Below are 22,317 nucleotides of genomic sequence, written 5' to 3'. Positions count from 1 at the left end.
GGGGACCCGAGGGAAGCAGAGAACTTTTCTCTTCACCAGATGCTTGCCACCCTAAACGAACCCTGAATTATGGCGGCTTCTGCGCCGGCCCCGCACACGACTGACTTTCCGGCTGAGGGTCGGTGCAGTTACTATGTGGAAAAGAAGAGGCGGTTCTGCAGGATGGTGGTGGCGGCAGGGAAAAGATTCTGTGGGGAACACGCTGGAGCCGCGGAGGTCTGGTATTGCCCTACCCTGTGGAGAGTTGGAAATAAGTTTCTTGGTCCGGCAACTCCCCTCTGACAGATTTCTGCTTCTGTTCCCTGGATTTTCCAGCTTTTCCTGTACTAAGGGCAGCCCTGCCCTCCCTAGGGAGCGATGATGAGCCGTAGCGAAGTGCAATGTTTCTCGCACTAAATAGAGCGCCAGCAGTGACCCGTTTTTTTTTTTGATACTAACTCCTGGTAATGGTAGATCTTAGTTTTACTCCAACTACGGCCTCATACTCCGCCCAGTCTCCGCCTTCCTGATGAGAAAAGGTAGTTTAGAAAGAACAGTGATCAAAGATCCCAAGGTTTCACTAATTGTGTTCTGATTGTTTTGTGAATAATAAGAAACTTTTTAAAAATTTTATTTAGGGGCGCCTGGGTGGCTCAGTCGTTGGGCGTCTGCCTTCAGCTCAGGTCATGATCCCAGGGTCCTGGGATTGAGCCCCGCATCGGGCTCCCTGCTCCGTGGGAAAGCCTGCTTCTCCCTCTCCCCCTGCTTGTGTTCCCTCTCTCGCTGTGTCTCTCTCTGTCAAATAAATAAAATCTTCAAAAAAAAAAAATTTATTTAGACGTGCAACTCTAAGTGTAGAGAACCAACATGGTTACCAGAGGAGAAAGGGAGGGAATGGGTGAAATAGGTGTTCGGGATTAAGGAGGTGCACGTGTGATGAGCACGGAGTGATTAAAAACTTAAAAAAATTTAGACTACAGTCTTTTAAAAGCAACTTGTAACAGCTGAAAGGAGGAAGGAAAGATTTAAAATCATGTAAGAATTTACTTTCCTTTTAAAATTGAAAACACGGGGCGCCTGGGTGGCTCAGTCTTTAAGCGTCTGCCTTTGGCTCAGGTCATGATCCCAGGGTCCTGGGATCGAGCCCCGAATCGGGCTCCCTGGTCCGCGGGAAGCCTGCTTCTCCCTCTCACTCCCCCTGCTTGTGTTGCCTCTCTCGCTGTGCCTTTCTCTGTCAAATAAAATCTTTAAAAAATAAAAAAATAAAATAAAATTGAAAACAGGAGGCGTACAATTTTGTTTGAGAATACTGTGTGATAATACGTATAATTGTACTGTCAATATAGAGTTGACCCTTGGGACGCCTGGGTAGCTCAGTGGGTTAAGCGTCTGGCTTGGGCGCCAGTCATGGGATTGAGCCCCACGTTGGGCTCTCTGCTCATTACGGAGCCTGCTTCTCTCTCTCCCTCTGCCTCTCTCCCAGCTTGTGTGCGCGCGCGCGCTCTCTTTCGCTCTCAAATAAGTAAAACTAAAGATTTATTTGAGAGAGAGCATGAAAGGGGGGAGGGTCAGAGGGAGAAGCAGACTCCCTGCTGAGCAGGGAGCCCGATGCGGGACTCGATCCCTGGACTCCAGGATCATGACCTGAGCCCAAGACAGTCGCCTAACCAACTGAGCCACCCAGGCGCCCTAAGTAAATTTTTAATAATAAAAATACATATATATACAGTTGACGCTTGACCACTTGTTTACATGGATTTCATAAACACAGCACAGTACTATGAATGTTTTTTCCTTATTAAGACTTTCTTAATAACACTTTAGCTTTATTGTAAGAATATAGTGTATAATACATACAACAAAAAATATACATTAATCAGCTGTTTATGTTAGCAATAAGGCTTCAGGTCAACGGTAGACTATTAAGTCAAAAAGTTTTTATTTTTTATTTATTTAAAAAAAATTTTTTTTATTTGAGAAAGAGAGAGCAGGAGCGGTGGGGGGGGGAGGGAGAAGCAGGCTCCCCGCTGAGCAGGGAACCCGCCTGGGGGCTCCTCCCAGGACCCTGGGGTCATGACTTGAGCCGAAGGCAGACACTTAACCACTGAGCCAACCCAAGTGCCCCGTCAAAAAGTTTTTAAATCTCGGGGCGCCTGGGTGGCTCAGTCGTTAAGCGTCTGCCTTCGGCTCAGGTCATGGTCCCAGGGTCCTGGGATCGAACCCTGCATCGGGCTCCCTGCTCGGTGGGAAGCCTGCTTCTCCCTCTCCCACTCCCCCTGCTTGTGTCTCCCAGCTCTCACTGTGTCTCTCCCTCAAATAAATAAATTAAAATTTAAAAAAAGTTTTTAAATTTCATTTTTTGTGAAGTCAAAAGTTATTTGCCGAGGAGGGTGTGGCTGTCCCCACCCTTCAAGAGTCAACTGTATATTTTTGTGTATGTGTATTTCTTTGGGATATATATGATAGAAAAATAAAACTAAAAACAAGAGGAACAGAATGCTTGTATAAGAGGAACCTATTTAGTCAGTTTTAGAAACCAAATAGGCAAGCACCTGGTTTCATGCCTTCTCGATGTCCAATATTATTTACATTATTTCTGTTAGTCAGATGGTTTATCCCGGGCCCTATCCAGTACAGATCAGCCCCGAGAGCTCCTTCATCTGCTACTGCCCATCATAGCCATAACTACTTCATATTTTGATAAACTGATAACTTGCCTGGAGTGAAGTATACAGAAACAAATATATACTTGTTTTGGAATGTGGGAGACCTGTGTCTTATGGTGAGAACTCTCTGAAGTATACCTACAGTTGTATTGAGTGGTTTTGAGGGGACCAGCAAACATTTCTTGATTAAAAAATGAGATTTATAAAATAATAAAATTTTTAAAAGTGAGATTTATGGTAGGAGAAAGTTTTGTTCTCACTCTAAGACCTTATACTTGACCTTAACGAAATATCTTAAAGATGAATGCAGTTGGTGACAGTAGTAGAATATGCCTAGTTCCTTACAAGCTGATTGGTATTCCTGGAAAGGAAGGAATGTTGTTACTGGTCCTTTGAAGAAAGATTGCAGGACATCAAGGGAAACACTTTACATGGCACGATTTGGTTTTCAACTGTGGGCATCCTACTGAATCTGTTATTTATGATCTAATTGGGTAGTATGCTTTCATCTTTTTGTCTTAAGTATCATACATAGCTGAGACCACTTGTACACATTTTTACCCACTGGTTCTTAACTGAGGGTGACTTTGCCCCCCCAAGAGACACGAAAATATTATTTTAAAATAATATTATAAAATAATAGTGCAAATTATAGTCGATGCTATCATAGATTAGAAATTCCATATGTAGGCCTTCTCTATAATCTATTTGAAGCTATAAACCCTTGTTGTCCAAAGCATTTTTGCTCATATATACAAAAACTAGCTACTTTGGAGATTTTTGTTGTTAAACTCTATGACTTTATTGTACCAATGTATTACTAATGTCCTTTTAAGGTTTCCTTACTTTGTTTTGGGAATGCATAAACTTATGATTACACTGAAGTTGTATCTAGTATCTGTAAGCAATGAACTTGATATTTTTCATCCAAGTCATTATATCATCTTTCTTTATTAGGAAGAAAATGCTCGGAAAAGAATTCTGTGTCCTTTAGATCCAAAACAGTAAGTATGGGTCAGTTAAGGGTTTTTCTATGCTAGAAAGAATAATTGTCACACGTCTTATTTTAAATAATTTTCTCTTTAAATTTAGCACAGTATATGAAGATCAATTGGCAAAGCATTTGAAAAAATGTAACTCAAGAGAGAAGCCAAAACCTGTAAGTGTTTGATCAGTAAAATTGAAAGGTGAAATGTGTGGTATGTAATGCTTATATATACTTAGTTGATTACAGATGTGAATACTTAACAAGACCCTAGCCTCAGAAGGCTTGAATGTGGTAAATGCATTTGAGTATATATAGGACATCAGACCGTGAATCCACTTATAATCCTAATTCAGAGAATAGAATTTTATGCAACAAGTATATTGTTTAGAGAGTAATTTCACAATTTATTCAAAATATTTACTGAGTGCTTACTAAATTTATTTCAATAAAATATGGTCCCAGCCTTCAAGGAGTTTATTTGAGACTGATAAGTTAACTTGTAAATAATGGATCTTAATAAGTTCAATGAAAGAAGTAAGTACACATGTCATAAGAGCATGTACTTTTATAAAAATTAAAATTATATCCAAGGGGTCAAGAAAAGCTTCCCAGAGGGAATAACACTTGAACTGAGTCTTGATTTGGCAAAGAAAAGGAAGAAGAGTCCTTGTAGGTGAGAAGAACTATATTCACAAAGGCAGAAACTGGGAAACCACACTGAGTCTTTCAAAGAACTCAGATTTTATTCTGAAAGATACGGGGAACCACTGAAAGATTTTAAGCTAAAGAATGGTGTGGTCAGATTTTCCTCTTAAAAGACTTTCTTTCAGAGCAGTGTGGGAAGATGGCGTGGAATTAGAAGGACTAGTTAGGGGCTGTTGCTGAAATCCAGGTGGGACATGATAAGAGACTAAATGAAAGAGAATGGAAAGGTTAGGGAATAAATACAAGAATTATTTAGGTAGCAGAATCGAAACGTGGTGACTAAAAGCTGAGAGTTGGATATGTGAGTCTGAAAGTCAGTAGAGTGGTTAGTTTGGAAGTCAAAGGTAAAGCCTTGGATTTTTAAGTTACCCAGGGTAAGAGATTGGAAGGGTGGGGGAGGAGCTTGTTTATTCAATAAATACTGAGCACTTGTGCCAACATCGTACCAAGCACCCTGCCTATAAGAACATTACAGTCTGGGAGAGATAAAAAATACAGTATTATGTGTTTAAAATTGATTAAATACAGAATGCTATGAAAGAAGAAAGGAGGAGAACCTAACCCTTTTTTGGGGAGAAATAGGGGATGAAAGAGATGGGGAAGGAGCCAGGGAGACTTCTCTGAAGGAGTGTCATACAATGAGACCTACAGGTCAAAGGAGAATCAGCTAAGGGCACCTAGGTGGCTCAGTTGGTTAAGTGTCCGAATCTTGATTTCAGCTCAGGTCATGATCTCGTGGTTATGAGATCAAGCCACGAGTCGGGCTCCACACTGGGCATGGAGCCTGCTTAAAATTCTCTCACTCCCATTCTGCCCCTCCCCCTTTGGCGGTGGGAGGAGAATCAGCCAGACAAGGGGGAAAAAACACATATGTAAGCACCTAGAAGTGAGAAAGTTGATAGCTTTATCTGGGACTGGGCCTTGCACGTGACTGGTGTATAGAATATAAGGGGAGAGCTGAGTGAAGATGAGATAAAAGATAGCCACAAAATAGAGTATGAGACTCTAGGTGACACTGACATCAAAGGGTGAGCTGCTCCTATCCTCAGTGGGCTTTTGGGATTCCAAGTGGGATAGTCATGTCCTGTGTATTTCAAAGCATCCCTGTATTTAGTATTCCTGGCCTCTGAGCAAATGGCAAAGGCACTTGTGAGGAATATGAAGGATCTGAAATGTAATCTTATTTTCAAGCTAACAAATTAGCCTGCCACAGGTTTGTGGATGCTAGCAGAAGAGACTCCTAGGTCAGAGACAAAGGACTTCATTACTCACTGCTCAGCAAGTAACATGGGCTTCTTGCCTGCATCGATTCCCCTTGTTTCTTAAGGTCCATGGAGTCAACAGGGCCTAGGTGAATGCTGCACAATTTTGTGCATAGCTTATGTCACAGCTGAAGAACCCCAAGCTTAGGAAATACATTTCTTTTAAAATGAGCAGTAAAGGGGCACCTGGGTGGCTCAGTCAGTTGAGCATCCGGCTCTTGGTTTCAGCTCAGGTCATGATCTCATGGGTCATGAGATCCGAGCCCCATATTGGGCTCTGTGCTCAGAGGGGAGTCTGCTTGAGGATTCTCTCCCTCTATCCCAGCCCCCAATCACATACATGCTCTTTCTCTATCTCTCAAATAAATGAATCTTTAAATAAAAGGGGCTCCTGGGTGGCTCAGTCAGTTAAGGGTCTGACTCTTGATTTTGGCTCAGGTCATCATGATCTCAGGATCATGAGATCGAGCCCCACGTCAGGCTCCGTGCTCAATGCAGAGTCTGCTTAAGATTCTTTCCCCTCCTCCCTCCCCCTCTCCCTCCCCCTCAACTCCTCCCTACCTTGTGCATGCATGCTCTTTCTCTCTCTCTCTAAAATAAATAAATAAAATCTTTTAAAAAAATAATAAAATGGGTAGTAAGGAAACCTGCCTGACCTCTGTTCCATAAGTAGACATTTCTTTATTATACTGTACAATAAGCAGGCCTGATCTGCTCTAGGAGACACTATTTCTGTCTTCCAAGACTGCTTCATATACAAATGTCCTTGAAAAGAAAGTCTGGAACAAAGGTTGTTAGTGTGTCTTGCTTCTAACACTTGCAGAAAATTGAGAGACCCATGGAGAATTGTCTCCCAATAGCACCTCTCAGTCATTTTGACAATAAAATAGCCCCATACATTTCCAAATGCCTTCCAGTTGAGAACCAGCTTAGGTCAGATGACATACGCTTAACAGGAAGTATTTTTACATTAAGATCTGTAGAAGAAAAAAGATGACCATCCCAGATAGTCCCTTAGTAAAAAGAAAGAATGTTGCCTTTACTTTCACGTACGCATGGAGATTAGCTAATTTACCTAAGTGCCAGGTTTTAGTTAAGGCGAACAGGTGGAATACATGTTCTGGGAAAAGTTTGAGAGAAGAGGTGAATTTATTAAAAATGGAATACCCCCCAGGGGCGCCTGGGTGGCTCAGTCGGTTAAGCGTGTGACTCTTGGTTTTGGCTCAGGTCATGATCTCATGGGTCGTGAGATCAAGCCGCAAGTCTGGCTCCGTGTTCAGTGGGGAGACTGAAGATTCTCCCCCTCTGCCCCTCCCCCACTCACTCTCACTCTCTTTCTAAAATAAATAAATCTTTTAAAAATTCTCCATACCAAATGAAAGTAAATTGGTGATAAATTTCTCCAGTATAAATAGTTTTCACATTTAAAAATTTAGTCTACAACACAACTTACCTGGAGCACTCTTGGCAACCATTTTAAACTAAGAGTACATCAAATTATAATAGTTGTAGCTAATTTTCTATCATAGTTTTGCCAGTCATCCAGCAGAACATTATAATACCTGCTGTCTTCACCTATTCTGCTTAATCATCAGTTTCCTTATTATCCATATAAGTAAAGGCAGCAACACAAGGTCCACATGTTACCCTTCTGCATAACAAAAGCCCATTAGTATGCATAAAGTCCCAGGAGTAGTGTTTACTTTTAGAACATGGTCCAATGTGGTAACCACTAGCCATGTGTAACTATTTAAATTTAACTAATTAAAATGAAATTGAAAATCCAATTCCTCAGTCACACTAGCAATATTTCAAAACTAATGGCTACCGTGTTCTCCAGGGAAGATATGGAATATTTCCATCATTGAAGAAGGTTCTGTTGGACAATGCTGATCTAGATACTTATGTTGAATCTTTCTCTCTGAAGATACACTAGAAAGATCTTACTATGTTAATTTAAACAACATAGTGTCACAGTACATTTCTATTTTTTATTTTAATCAGAATTTTAAAATAGAAGAAATCAGACCTAAACCATTATAATATCATATCTTATCTCTATTTTTGGTCATGCTGCCTGTCTGATAAACAGCCATGTGTAGTTGGTACTTTGTTGTTTTTACTGTAACACCATAAGCAAAACTGACAGAGTCCTAAGTCTATGCTATAGGCAGGTGAAAACATTAATAAAAATTACTAACAAATTTCTTTAGACTATAAATGTTTATTCAAATAACAACTCACTAGAATATATGATTCATGAACTTAGAGATTTTTGTGTGTTCTGTTCTCTACTGTGGTGAGTCCTCAGCACTAAAACAAATTAAGGACCACAGTAGCTGCTCAGTAATTACTGAATTCATAAATGGGAGAAAGGGAGGATGGCAGGTATAGAGTATGGGAAGAAGGGAAGGACCAGTTTTTCACCTTAATTTTTGTGAGCTCCTCACATTAATAACAGTATTGTTGTGGTTTTGTTTTTATTAAGGACTTCTTTATTCAAGATATTAACGCAGGCTTAAAAGATGGAACAGAAAAACCTGAACAGTTAGTAAGTACTTGACTTAATATTTAATTTTAAAAGGTGTCTGTGAGCTATTTCTGTGAATAAGCTAGCTGTGTTCCAGTTTTTGTTTAGAATAATTGTTTTAAATTTAGATTACATTTTCCTATAGAATCCATATTATTAGTGATGGTTAGTTCCCAGAGAAGCTGATGCCCCATTTTTGTATATAGGTTCCAATTTCTTCTCTCTCTGAAGAGCAGTTGGAAAACTTAATTAAGAAATTGAGGAAAGCAAGTGAAGGTAAGTCTGCCTACAGTTGTAAGTTAAAATTTTTAGAATAATTAGGTGCCACATGAGTGATACAGGTGTGGTTAACAAGATGTTACTACCATTGTTCAGAGCCCCACGGTTTCATGTTTGGTTGCTTAAGCTATTGTGCTTATATTTGGCACAGGTTTGAACTCTACACTTAAAGATCAAATTATGTCCCATCCAGCATTGCATGATGCCCTTAATGACCCTAAAAATGGTGATTCTGCAACCAAACACCTGAAACAGCAGGTATGTTTAGGCCATAGTAACTATACTAAAATTGCCCTTTTTTCATTTGTCAAAAGCTAACATTCTTTCTAAATATAGTTCTTAGTGAGATTTTGTTAGTTTATCCTATAGGGAACAGAATCTTTCCATTTCAAAAAGTATGTGTAAACGTATATTAAAAACTTTTGGCATGGATATGGTTCTGAGTATTGTGTGTTAGAAATTTCCAAGCAAGGGAAAAAATTTAAAGCCAAACAAAAATTATCAATGTGCACATGCTGCCTTTTGTAGAAATTACCTTGCTATTTTCCCATTCAAGTCAAATGTGTTTGCTCTAGTTTATAAAATAATCTTGTGAAGTTTGCAGGCTTCTATTTTAGGTAACATTGAAAAATTAAAGTTACTTGGTCCAAGAAGATGCTTTGTTGAATTTGGAGCAGGAAAGGGAAAATTATCTCATTGGGTTGATATTGCCTTAAAAGATGCTGAAAAAGTTCACTTCATCCTAGTAGAAAAGGTGACCACAAGATTCAAGGTAAGTGAAATCATGGCAGTATATTAGTAACCAACCTTTGTTTGCACTTTTCTTGTTAAAAAAAAGAATGATACTCAGAAACATGTCTCTTAAAGAAAATTATTTTTTGGTATTGATTTGATATGGCTTTTTATTCTTTTTATTCTAATTATATTGATAACTTAAACTGAAGATAAATTTTTAATCTAAATTTTAATAGTCCATTGAGCTGAGTTCTTAAAATTATTTGCAGAGACAAGAAAATATGTGGAAAGGGCCAAGCTCAAGCTGGGAGTTAAAAGTCTTGAGTTCTAACCTGCCTGTGCCACCTACTAACTATTCATTCAGTAAATATTTATTGAGTGTACCATTAGGTACCATGACAGACATTGGGTAGATAAAGTCAAGACAAGGTCCCTATGCTCTATTACTGATATTTAGAAAGGAGAGACAGACAAATTAATGATTATAGAAAAGTATCAAAGTATGAAAAAAATCCGCACAGAGTACAGTATGGTTTCAAAAGAGGGAGTGACATATTTTATTGCAGGGAAAGGATGCAAATGGCTACATCGAAAAGGTGATGCCTGAGTTCTATCTTGAAAGGAGAACTGGTGTTTCCTAGATAGAGGGTTTGAGGAACAGTGTAACCAAATACCTGAAACAACAGGGAAACTTGGAAACACTTCTGTGTGATGGGAATGTGTGGTCCCAAGTAGAGTTCAGTGGTGAGGAAATGGAGAGCATGGCTAGACTGGAAGATGTCCTGTTTCATGCCAAGGGAAGGAGTTTGACTTTATCCTGCTACATGCTGGGGATTCCATGGACCAAGATTTAGTTCTTGTCTTTGAGAAGCTTGTGTCTAGTGGGGCAGACTTATGAGTATTTTGGTTCCATATGCTAAGGTCTCTTATGATAATGGTAAGTACCAGAAGCCATAGGAGCATGAAGATAGAACACCAACTTCAGTGTAGTGTGAAGGTTTCCTGGAGGAAGTGACAGCTGAGAGGAGATTGAAAGAATATGTAAGAGTTGCTGAAGAAAATCAAAAGGCTTTTGAAAAGTTCGTCCTAGCAGTACCATTAAAGCTCTATCAGAGGAGTCTGAAACTTAAAGTAGGGAAATTAATAACAAGATAATTGTTATCCAGTAATCCGCGTAAGAAATGGGCCAGAGCTAAGGCTGTTGCAGTGGGGATGGAGAGGAGGGAAAGAGTATGAGAAACACTCAGATTTTGGAAGCAAGGAGGCTCGGTGATTTATTAGTCATTAAGAATGAGAGAGGAGTTATTTCAGGTGACACTTTATGGCTTTAAGTGACTGGTGGTACATTTTATCTGAGATAGGGAATATAGAAGGAGGAAGAGGAAGAATAGTTTTGGGGGGAGCAATGATGAGTTCAGTTTTGAATGAGTTTGCAGTTGAAGTAGAGCTTTCTAGTTCACAGCTAGTTATGTGTCTGGTGCTCATCAAAAATATCTGGGCCACAGTGTCGGTTTGTAAGTCAAAGGCATGTGGACATAGATCAGAATGGTGGTTGTGATCTTTCAGAGAGAGTAAGAAGATGATAGAATGTACCAAAAATAGTATATTAGGGGCTAACAAAGGCAAAGGAGCTGGCAAATAATCTTAGGTTAGTCACTTAACATCTGTGAACCTTAGTTCCTTCATGAGTGGATTGGGAAGTTTTAGAGTTAAAGGAAATAATTATACATAATAATTTATAAAATTTTCAAGCCTTTTAAAAATGTATGATATTGTTATTTTGGAGTTTTCATCAAAGAATATACAATCTTAAATTTTTTAACTAGTGATACTGTTTTTTAAGTATTAAAAAATAAGATGGGAAATTATTTCCTCTGAATTTTGAAAACAAATAGATCTTTTTTTAATTTCATAAAGTAAACATAAAAAGCTATTGTTATGACAGTGTTCTGTTTGTGCAGGTAGATGGCAAACACAGAAAGAAAAATTCAGTATTTGAGAGACTTCAAATTGATATTCAACACTTGTGTTTGAGTAAGTTGTATAACTTTCAGTTGCCCTATCATAAATCATAGAAGTTTCAAATTCTGAGGGTTGCTTAGAAACCCAGTCATGCAGAACAATGCTTCTGGGAAAACAAATTAAAATTAATGCATTGTTAATATAGAATGTTATATATAACATCTGATTAAGTGTAAATTGAATTAGGGTTGGAACTTTTTAAAAATGAGGTTTCAGTATCAATTAGAAATGAAGTGTCATATTAGGAAAGAGTTTAAAAGTTTCGATAATATGTCCCTACATTATTTCTTTGTCCTTTTTAATTATGAGTCTGTTCAGGGGTGCCTGGGTGACTCAGTCAATTGAGTGTCCAACTCTTGATTTTGACTTTTATCATGATCTCAGGGTTGTGAGATTGAGGCCTGGCTTCAGGCTCCATGTTGAACATGGAGCCTGCTTAAGATTCTCTCTCTCCCTCTCCTTCTCCCCCCACCCCAAAAAGGCTAGTGCCTTCTGCCTATAATTAACATGACTTTACCTAAACTGTTAAAGAAATGAGATAGTTCTTTGTCCAGCTGATGGTAAAACATACTTCCTAGAATTTTAAACTGTACCAATATAATTCATCTCTGTGGAAGTCACATTTCATACACACACACCCCCTTCAATCATACTCTTTGTGCCTTTTCTGTACCTTTTTATAGTTTTTCATATTAATACAAACATATCCTAGTAACTTCCATCCACTAATTAATACAGCTTTGTGAAGCAACCCAGCATTTATATTATATATATATATTGCTGTATTTAAAACTATTTAACTGAGGGGGCGCCTGGGTGGCTCAGATGGTTAAGCGTCTGCCTTCGGCTCGGGTCATGATCCCAGCGTCCTGGGATTGAGCCCCGCATCGGGCTCCCTGCTCAGCAGGAAACCTGCTTCTTTCTCCCTCTGCCTGCCTGCCTGTCTGCTTGCTTGTGATCTCTCTCTCTGTCAAATAAATAAATAAAATCTTTAAAAAAAAATATTTAACTGAATATATTACTTCTCTGACATTGAAAATCCTAGACACGTTTTTATGGTATGTGTTGAGTTCTTATTAAGCATACTGAAAAGTAGCCTACCATATTTATTAAATAGTTTCTAGATCACTCTTCTGTGCCCACCATGTGCCCCCATTCCATATTTTTAAACCAAAATAAGAGAGAAAGGAGCAAATATCTACAATCTAGTTCAATACTGCCCTTCTGGAATTTACATTAATTGGAAAATCTTTTCCTACTAAGCAGTGACTAACTAAAAATATAGCCACCAGTGAAAATGTGAATTTTAATCTCCTGACATCCATACCTCGGTTTTTTCTTAATATTTAAAATAAAAGACTTACTTAATGACATACTGAGAGTGCGTAAAGGTAGTTTTGAAATGAGGAGGCGGTGACATTTATTTAAAGGACTTCTCTTCCTTTCTGGGTGGCAGGGTTAGAATTGACTACTCATCATTTTAGGGGTTTAGAAAGCATAGGAAGTATCTGTTGAATGAGTTTACTGCAGACATCCCCATCCCCTTTCTTCTTTCCTTGTTTTTTGTTTCTCTTTTTTGGGCTTTTATTAAAGTTAGATTTGTGTGTTTAAGAGTCAAATAATTCTACAGGTTCTCAAATTGTTTTAAAAACAGCACCAGCCACTTCCTCCCTGCCATGTTTCTCTCTTCAGAGCCAACCACATTTACCTCTTATAGGTGAATTTTTATATTTATCTGAAGTATCTAAAACAGGCTTTTGTTTTTGCTCCCCCCCCCCTTTTTCTCCCCAAGCATTATCTACCGGTTTTTCCCAATGGAAGATGAAGATTTTCTATCCTGCCCCGCCTCGAGTGCAGACACTTCCCATTCCTCATCTTTCTAATATGTATTAAATGATTAAATCATCATTTTTGATCACTGGACCATGTAGTAAATTACTTTTTCCTGTATAATTTTTTGTTTGCTAAATTAATAATTTATAATTTTATTTACTTGGTCTTTTAAAAATGTATTTGTTGTAACACATTCATCAAGTATTCTGTTAGTTTCTGTCTTCCTGAAAAATTCTCCTTGTATGCTTCAGACATGTTCCAGTCAAGACTGGACTTCTCCCCAGTATGCTTCAGACATGTTCCTGGGGCACAGTGATCAACATAAAACTCTCTTCAGTCTCATCCTGGGGATTTCGTTCACTCTCCTGAGTGGGAATTTCTTTTTCCACATCTTTTCCCGTATCTTCCTCTGTTGATATACTCTCTTTGGGCAGAACACTTAGTCCTCTAGCTTCCTAAGAAACAACACATTACAGATAAATTTGAGACCTTGCATCATCCAAAAACATCTTTTATTTTACACTTGACTGGGTATTTGTATTTCTAGGTTGAAAATCATTTTCCTTTAGAATTCTAAAAGTTCTATTCCACTAGTATTGTTTAAAAGTTCAGTGCTATTCTGAATCTTGATCCCTTGTACTGGATCTGCTTTTTTCTTGAAATGTATAGGGGCTTCTTTGTCCTTAGTGTTTTAAATTTTCAGTGATATGCCTTCATATGGTTACATTTTTACCCATTTTGCCTCATTTATAGCAGTGGTTTTCAGTGGAGGCCACTTTGTCCCCCAGGGCACATTGGCAGTGTCTGAGACATTTTTGGTTGTCATAGCAGGGGGCATGCTGCTGGCGTCTAATGGATACAAGCCAGAGAGCTTGCTAGACCAGAGGCCTGCTAAAGATCCTATACGGTACAGTAGAGCTCCCCACAACAAAATTATTGGGGCGAAAAAGTCAATAATACCAAGGGTGAGAAATCCTGATTTAGAGATTCTAGTGTTCTCAGCTTTCTGGGAAATTGCCTTGCATTCTTTCTTTCATAATTTTCTCTGTTCCACTTTCTCTGTTCTTTTCTGGAAGATTTCTTGTGATTTAGTTATTAGGCCTACTGGGATGGTTTTCTACTTCTCTTGACTTCTCTGTGTTACATCTTTTGGTCTTTTTTCTATACTTTCTAAAATTTCCCCAACTTAATTTCTTCTCTCATAGTTTTAATTTCTAAGATGTTTTTCTCTGAATTTACCTTTATTGTTGTATCTTGTTCTTTTTTTTTCTTTAAGTTTTTTATTTATTTATTTGACAGAGAGAGACACAGCTAGAGAGGGAACATAAGCAGGGGGAGTGGGAAAGGGAGAAGCAGGCTTCCCGCAGAGCAGGGAGCCCAATGCAGGGCTTGATCCCAGGACCCTGGGATCATGACCTGAGCCAAAGGCAGACGCTTAACAACTGAGCCATCCAGGCGCCCCGTATCTTGTTCTTTTTTATAATTATAATATCTTTCTGAGGATATTAATAATGGTTTTTTAGAATTATCCTCCCTTCATAATCTGTTTTCACCTATTTGTTCTTTTCCATTTGTTTTGGTCTCTTGATTTAGAGGCTGTCCTCAAACATCTGGTGCTCCTTGATGGTGTGTTCTTAGGATTGAGGGACTCAGAGCTCTGAGTCCTTAGGTGGAATTGTTGACTCTGAGCTCCACTTTGGGGTGATCTGCGTAAGATGTGATCTTTCCTCTTGGGCAGATCAGATTCCACAGAGAAGACTCTTCTGATTGCCTACCTAGAGAGTAAAGGTCTGATTACCAACATCTTGGGACCCAGACCCAGTGGGGAACAAAAGCTAGGGAAATTAATATGCACACTCACTGACTCCTGCTATTTTACCATACTTCAACTTTCAACTTCCTGTTGTCCCTCAATCCACTGTCCTCCTATTCTACTTGCTCCAGAGAATTAGTCTAGTCTTCCACCACATGGGAAAGAGGTAGTCATCAAGGTGGGGATCTGACTACTTAAACAGACTTTCCACCAGTACTCTCTATTGTAGCTACTCAGTTCTACTGCCAAGGTACCTGATCCCCCCAATTCTTGAGCCTTTTGAAGATTTGTGGAATAAATTTGGTTGAGTCACAGCCTTTCCCACTTTTGTTTCCTTTTGTCCTCTCTCAGATCTTGTGAGTTTATACCTTTTTAAAAATCCTTCTGTCCTCATCTTGGTGGAGTTTTAGGAGGGAGTAAACTAGATATTTGCATTTAATCTACGATTATTTCCCAGAAGTTCTTCTGCTCTATTTTCTAAGCCCAAAGAAAAAGGAGAGAGGAAATGAGGTAATTTTCAAGCATAAAGCAGAAGGGCTTTCTTAGACATCCTTTCCCTTCACCCTAATTGATGGTGAGTTTCTTGAACTACCTTAATTTAAACTTCTATATTCCCTGACACAGTCAAACTATTCCACTTGGTTCCATTTTCTCCTGGCATGTAATATACTAACATTTGAAAGCAAGCAACAGAAAAGTTGAAATACTTACTAAGTACTTCCATTCACTGTGCTAGATGCTGTAGCTGGATTTGTAGGAGAAAGCATACTTTTCATTTCAGAATCTTACAAAAAAGAAAATAAGGATGGGATGGAGGCCATAACTATGATATAATACATCTTACTGCATTACCTTGTGGACCTTTTTTTTTCTTTTTTTTTTTTACCTTTTCAGGACTGTTATGAATCTTCTTTTTTTAAAACATTGTGAAAAGCTAAGATAATATCTTATTTTTAAATATCAAGATACAGAAAAAAACTATAGTTAATTGTAATACTGAATATAGTATTTTATAATATATATTGATTGTTATTAATATATGTTTATCATATGTATTATTTGTTCAAAATAAATCTTCTAGCAGGGACAGCTTTGAGTTCTTTTATCAATGAGTTAATAATATTTAGTAGAATAAGGCTTATACAGGGGGAAGTCCTGAGTCAGAATAGAAGAAATAACATTGGCCTAAGAGTCAAGAAACTTTAACTCAGAAAGAGAGGCCCGCCTAGGGGTGAGAGGGAAAGAAAAGGGAAGAAAAGAAAGAAACTTTAATTTTAATTCTGGTTGGTCAGCAGCCCTCTGTGTTGCTTATCAGGTCACTATATCTGTGAGTCTCTTACTCCGCAGCTATAAAGTGAGAAGTTTTTGTTTTAGTCTCTCTCGGCCCTTAAATTCAAAGATTTAAATTAGTTCTGTCTTTTTGTTAATGTCTTATCTCACAGGAGAGCTTACTCGGTTCTCATTTCCTTTTATTTCAGATAAGATTCCTTTGCTAAGCAAAGAAAAACTACCTGTGGTAGGAATTGGAAAGCATCTGTGTGGTGTGGCAACAGGTACGTAAACATACTAATAATGTCTAGATGAACACATTGAGTTTTAGCTTAACATGGTCCCAATCTTTGAAATAGTCTCTTGAGTAGTTTATGTCATCTATGCTTACAACTGATTAATCTTCATCATAGCACTGGCCCTGTGTTAGATCAGATATATAGTTTTTTATTTATCTGCTTATTTTGGCCATTTTGCAGGATGAATTAAGAGTGTTATGTGTAGGGGCGCCTGGGTGGCTCAGTTGGTTAAGCGACTGCCTTTGGCTCAGGTCATGATCCTAGAGTCCCAGGATTGAGTCCCACATTGGGCTCCCTGCTCAGCAGGGAGTCTGCTGCTCCCTCTGACCCTCCCCCCTCTCGTGCTCTCTCTCTCAAGTAAATAGATAAAATCTTAAAAAAAATAAAGTGTTATGTGTAAATACTGAGTCATACGAGACTAAAAACTTTTGGGTTATATTTCAACCAAAAAGGAAACAAATCCTTTATGGAAACTATGATTTTACCCCAGAAGCTACTGATTTTTTCAAGAAGTTGCATGGGAAGGACTCTGAAACCTCTCCCACTAGAAGATGATTATGTACCAGGATTCTGAGGAAAATGAAAAAAGAAATGTCAGATAAAAAAACCTAAGATGGGGGCACCTGGGTGGCTCAGTCGTTGGGTGTCTGCCTTCGGCTCAGGTCATGATCCCGGGGTCCTGGGATCAAGCCCCACATCGGGCTCCCTGCTCGGCGGAAAGCCTGCTTCTCCCTCTCCCACTCCCCCTACTTGTGTTCCCTCTCTAGCTGTGTCTCTCTCTGTCAAATAAATAAATAAATCTTTAAAAAAAAAAACCTAAGATGTCTTATCTTAGCACATCCATCTGTCAGGTGTAGTGTGGTAAGGTAGAAAGAGCATGGGCTTTGAAATTGGATAGTCCGGAATTCAGCTGTGCTGTGTAACCTTGGCAAATTACTTAACCTTTCTGAGCTTTGGTTATTTCATCTGTAAAACAGGGATAACATATAATTTACCAGGTTACATGTAAGTGTCTGGCACATATTAGTGCACAGTGAATGTTAACTATTGTTACATCTTCCTGGCTCCTATTGGTTTCATCATCTCCCATACAGGGAACTCGGAGCCTCCATAGACATTATTCAGTTTGGCTGGGAAATGGCTTTGAGTATTGTATATTTATGTTGTCCTTCATAGTTTTTAAGATGACATTCATGCACTTTATTTGACCCTCATAAGAGCCTTCTGGCATAAGCCAGTTCTGTCCTGGGGAGGGGAAAAAAGCACACTCATTTACTCTTACCTATCTGACCCAAGTTTCTCAGAAGTATAATCTATATTGGCCATTTTTCATTGTTCCACACACTTTCCCCTCTTGATTCACTATGTGAATTCTCCCTTCATCACTCTATTGTGATCTTACCGAAAAATCTCTGCTACAGTTGCTTGCCCCCCTTTTTTTTTTGTCTTTTTTTTTAAATTAAGTAACCTGTACACCCAAAGTGGGGCTTGAACTCAGGACCCCGAGTTGCACGCTCTTCAGCTTGAGCCAGCCAGGCACTCCAGTTGCTTGCCCTTCTTGAAATTCAGTTTCCTTCTCTATTGTGACATTTTCTTTCCGGGTTCTTCTCCTACATCTATGCCCTTCTTTCTCTCATGGTCTCCTTCCACTACCTGTTCTTTAATTACTAATATTTAGACCCCTTGGCTACACACCTAATATGTCTTTCCCTTTAAAACTTTGCAGTAGTTCCTAATTACTTACAGCGTAAAGTCCAAGCTCTTTACCAGGAGGACCGGCTGTCAGTCTGGCCTGTGCCTTCCAGCCTTTGCCACTTCCTGCCTGCAGCTCTTTTGGTCAGCAAACTGAACCCCTGTGTACTCTTCCCATGTACTATACTCTGTCAGTTTCTAATTTTCTTAGTGTTCATCATAATTCCATCCGCATCGCTTTACCTTACGGTATTTTAATTATTTTTTTATTATATAATTCTAATTCTCCCACTTTGCTGTGAATTTGTTGAGCACAGGGGAGTGTGCATATAATAGAAACAGTAAGCATTTGAGTGAATGAATGAATGATCACCAACTGGCTGTGTTTCCTGGTCCCTTTCTTTGGTATGTCACGTTGTCCTTTAAGTTCTTTGTAAAGGAGTGGTTAAAATAGATTGTTAAAGCTCCTTCTGATTCTAAAGTTACTTCATTCTTTTAATGATTTTTCTGGTTATTCACGTTTCTGAAAATCATTTACTTAAGTCAAATATAAATAAGACTGAATATATTTTGTCAGAAAACAATAGCTTATGAAATAATAGATTAGCTATCCCTTTCTCCCAGTGTTTATTGACTTCAACTCATATATTGAATTAAATTTACTAGTGAAATATTAAGTCATTTAATAGTCACTGGTGACATCTTAGGGTAATAAAATTTTAAAATATATATGTTTTTGATTGACTAGGCACAGCATGCTGGTCTAATCAGACAGGAAATACCGTTTTTACAGTATATATTTGGGGCCTTACAAATATTGTCAACCATAGAGCAGTCTTCACTGGGAAATAATCAGTTATCAAAAAATCTACTTGTTTAGCTTTTAAGTTTAAATTTTTCTTTTTAATGTGGAGTACATCCACCTCGAAGTTTATGTGTATAGTCATCGTTACATTTGCAAAGCTTCCACGTGAAAGGCATTCAGTAACTAATTGCTGAATGAATGCATAAATACTGTAAGCCTGCTCAGTGAGGCCTACTTTCCACAGAATGACTCCCTCTTATCAACTCTTCAGCTCATCAGGATTTGCTGTGAACATCATATGTTTCAGGACTGACACCTAACAATCTAAGCAGACGATAAGCAGATGCCTTTCCCCTCTATTCTTTCTTTGGGTTTCTTAAACTCAAAACTTCCCTGGGATGTAAGTGTAAATCAATGATTTTTTTCTATACAAGCCCTTTCCTCAGCTAGAGTAGGAGTAGCTAGAGCCAAGTTGAGTAATTGGACTAAAGTTTTTACATACTGTAGACCTTAAGCTTCAGCCAGTTGTTTGGGGAAGTAGAATAAATCATTAGAGAAAATGAGATGCTAATGAGAAAACAGCAAATATGAACAAAATTGATAATTCATGGAAGAATTATTACAAGTATAAAGCTAAGCAGGTTTTTGTTGTTGGGATTTTAGAAACCATACTGCTGAAAAAATGTAAAAAAAATACTTATTTTTAAAGATGATGTGGTTTGGGGGGGCCACATAATTGTGTTTGCAGATCTTGCATTACGATGTTTGGTTGAAACCTATGCTGCCAGTTGTGAGGAAAGGAATGAAGAACCTTTAGCCAAACGCATAAAGAATGATAAAACAGAAAAAGAAATTAACACTTTGGCCAAGGAAGGAAATGAGAAAAATGTCCCAGAGAAGTGGAGCCCTGTGGCTGGCATTGTTATTGCACTCTGTTGTCACCACAGGTGTGATTGGAGACATTATGTGGGCAAAGAGTATTTCAGGGCTCTAGGCCTTGGAGCAGTGGAATTCCACTACTTCCAGCGAATGAGTAGTTGGGCGACTTGTGGGATGCGAAAAACATCTTTGGAAGCCTCCAATCTTACCACAAAGAGAAAAGATAAGCAGAATGATGACAGTGAAGAGCATGATGACGGGGGATGCATAATCACAGACGAAAGCACCGAGAGAGTCCCTGGGTAAGTGACTACTTGGAAATCCACGACACTGGGGCAGAAATGTTTTGTTATTGCTGGACTTTCTTTTTAGATAAATGTCCCCAAAAATCTGTCCATGAACATGCATTTTACCATCCAATTTTAGAATACATTGAAATATACTTTTATTGTGGCAAAAATAAAACATATCTTGGAAGCATGGGACATAGCACCTAGTATACTGCAGGTTACTTAGGAACTTATCAATAAATAGAAGTGACTAAAATGATTTTTCGTAAACTTTTACAAATTTTAACGATGTTTTGTGTATATTCGGTTTAGGTTCCTTACTGTTGAAGAAAAGAAGAAAATAGGGCATCTTTGTAAATTGCTGATTGACCAAGGCCGAGTCGAGTATTTACAGCAGAAAGGATTCAGTCCTGCTTTACAGTATTATACAGATCCTCTGGTATCTTTGGAAAATGTATTGTTAACTGCTTTACCAAATCATTCGTCATCACCAGAAACAACTGCTTAATGGAAAAGAAATTGTGAACATCTGTCTTCCACCAAAAAAAATTTTTTTAATTGTATTTTTATATTCATGAAATATACTTTACGTAGCAGAGATATGAACTTTAAAAAATGTTGTGGCCTCATTGAACTTTAGTTATAGCTTTGTTTTTTACTTAGAAGTCCAAATGTTAGCAAATTCACCAAATTCTCCAAGTAATTCTCTTCAGCAGGGCATCTTGAGTTATATTATCCATCAGTATTTATAGAGATTGGTAAAGTAGCTGAACAGTTGACTTGGTTATCTGAAACACACATAACACAATACACAACTAGCACATTAGCTTTTGTATTAATTTTGGAAATTTATTTTCCTTTGGTTTTATTTAGTACTTTTTACTTCTCAAGTTCAAGATGTATGATCAATTGTCCGTTTGTAACAAAAGCAAGTCTGAGAACTTGGCTTATATATGGATTTTTTTTGTCCATTCCAATTTGGAAAGGATAATGTATTGTGATTTGTTTTTCCTAATGCAAAGAAATTCAGAGATGTTCATAATCAATTAATGAATTCACTTTCAGATTTCCAGAGCCATACATATATTTATGTATTTCTGAATTTATCCATGACAAACAGCAAAAGTGAAGAGATAGTTTTCAAGGGAAATGAACTGTTTCACTTCATTTTTTTAAAGATTTTATTTATTTATTTGAGAGAGAGAGAGAATGAGAGATAGAAAGCACGAGAGGGAAGAGGGTCAGAGGGAGAAGCAGACTCCCCGCTGAGCAGGAAGCCCGATGCAGGACTCAATCCCGGGACTCCAGGATCATGACCTGAGCCGAAGGCAGTCGCTTAACCAACTGAGCCACCCAGGCGCCCCTCACTTCATTTTTTTAAATGAATAATTATCTAGTTAGAACTTCCAAAAAGATAACTTATAAGCCTCATTCACAAATTAAATTGAAATTTGCAAATAACTTCTGAAGTTAATTAGGTATTGTATCTTTTAAAAGGACATTTTGTACATATAAGCACAACTATAAGTATATTCTCTCCTGTTTGAGAAAATAATTTGGAATAAAATGGAAATTAGATAATGAAACCAAAACCACCTCACACTTAGGCCTTAGTTAACTCATAAGCAGTTTCTATGCACAAGCAAATATTAATCCAAACATATGGTAAGGACTGTTACTGTCTTCATGTTATCCTTCATTTATTTCTGTCTTTATTTGTAAAAATTGTCTTAATCATTGGTACCTTTGCCAAGACAAAGATCAGAATTAATAATTTTAGGTACTATAATGATATTCTTAGGTAACTTTTTTATCCTATAAATAGATCTATGAGTACATGAATTATAAAATAGAAGCCTAGCCCATTTTTAATTCCTGCTTTTCTACTTTAATCTCCTATGTTTTATGAGACTGCGTAGGTTCAGATCCTACCCTACCACCTCAGTGTATGACCTTGGGCCACTACTTAATCTCTTTGTGCCTCAATTTCCCTTTTTAAAATGAGGATGGTGAAGATAATAATAATACTACCTACCTCACAAGGTTTTGTAACAAATGAGATAACACATGTAAAATGCTTAAAACAGATCCAAGCACAGTGTAAGTACTCAATAAATACGTTAATAATACTAATTCACAAATCTATTTTTAATGACAATAGGCAAACTTGGTTTAATTATCTCTGCTTAAGTTGTAACCTTTTTTCTCTTTATAAGTTCCATGTCAAATATTATTAAAGTAAGGTAGTTTGATTATTTCTAAAGTTAATTA

The 22,317-nt window shown here is 38.0% G+C and overlaps 2 protein-coding genes across 8 annotated transcripts in view; one reads left to right on the top strand and one right to left on the bottom strand.

Annotated features, from left to right (window-relative positions):
* Position 1: 1 nt before the first annotated feature.
* TRMT13 (tRNA methyltransferase 13 homolog) lies at positions 2 to 22,179 on the top strand. 4 transcript variants are annotated; one of them, XM_025872286.2, is made up of 11 exons: positions 2 to 216; positions 3,603 to 3,649; positions 3,738 to 3,804; positions 8,089 to 8,151; positions 8,337 to 8,406; positions 8,561 to 8,667; positions 9,014 to 9,181; positions 11,106 to 11,178; positions 16,291 to 16,365; positions 19,626 to 20,058; positions 20,359 to 22,179. In XM_025872286.2, exons 1-11 carry the CDS (start codon positions 70 to 72, stop codon positions 20,552 to 20,554), a joined length of 1,446 nt encoding a protein of 481 aa, XP_025728071.1. In that variant the 5' UTR covers positions 2 to 69; the 3' UTR covers positions 20,555 to 22,179. The 4 variants fall into 4 exon arrangements, with proteins under 4 accessions (XP_025728071.1, XP_025728072.1, XP_073752351.1 ...); XM_025872287.2 differs by lacking the exon at positions 8,561 to 8,667 and having other exon boundaries at positions 9,027 to 9,181; XM_073896250.1 differs by lacking the exon at positions 19,626 to 20,058 and having other exon boundaries at positions 20,359 to 20,495.
* LRRC39 (leucine rich repeat containing 39) overlaps positions 13,136 to 22,317 on the bottom strand; it is a 37,523-nt gene continuing 28,341 nt past the window's right edge. For 3 of the 4 annotated variants that reach the window (XM_073896254.1, XM_073896253.1, XM_073896255.1), the window contains one exon: positions 20,698 to 20,834. In XM_073896254.1, the coding sequence (XP_073752355.1) occupies positions 20,779 to 20,834 (56 nt within the window). In that variant the 3' untranslated portion in view covers positions 20,698 to 20,778. Of the gene's footprint in view, positions 13,455 to 20,697; positions 20,835 to 22,317 lie in introns of those variants that run through there. The other variant, XM_073896256.1, reaches the window with a different exon arrangement.

Source organism: Callorhinus ursinus, unplaced genomic scaffold (genome assembly GCF_003265705.2).
Source record: "Callorhinus ursinus isolate GAN/ISIS: 27379988/994484 unplaced genomic scaffold, GSC_fseal_2.0 scaffold9, whole genome shotgun sequence".
Classification (NCBI taxonomy): domain Eukaryota; kingdom Metazoa; phylum Chordata; class Mammalia; order Carnivora; family Otariidae; genus Callorhinus; species Callorhinus ursinus.
The sequence above is the reverse complement of the archived record's forward strand: the minus strand, read 5'-3'. Positions and strand labels throughout refer to the sequence as shown.

Bases quoted from the DNA above. Each gene is read 5' to 3' on its own strand.
- TRMT13 (XM_025872286.2), top strand. From the start codon at position 70: ATGGCGGCTTCTGCGCCGGCCCCGCACACGACTGACTTTCCGGCTGAG. The intron at 217-3,602 runs GTCTGGTATTGC...TTTCTTTATTAG, and splicing joins AACACGCTGGAGCCGCGGAG to GAAGAAAATGCTCGGAAAAG. The intron at 9,182-11,105 runs GTAAGTGAAATC...CTGTTTGTGCAG, and splicing joins AGGTGACCACAAGATTCAAG to GTAGATGGCAAACACAGAAA.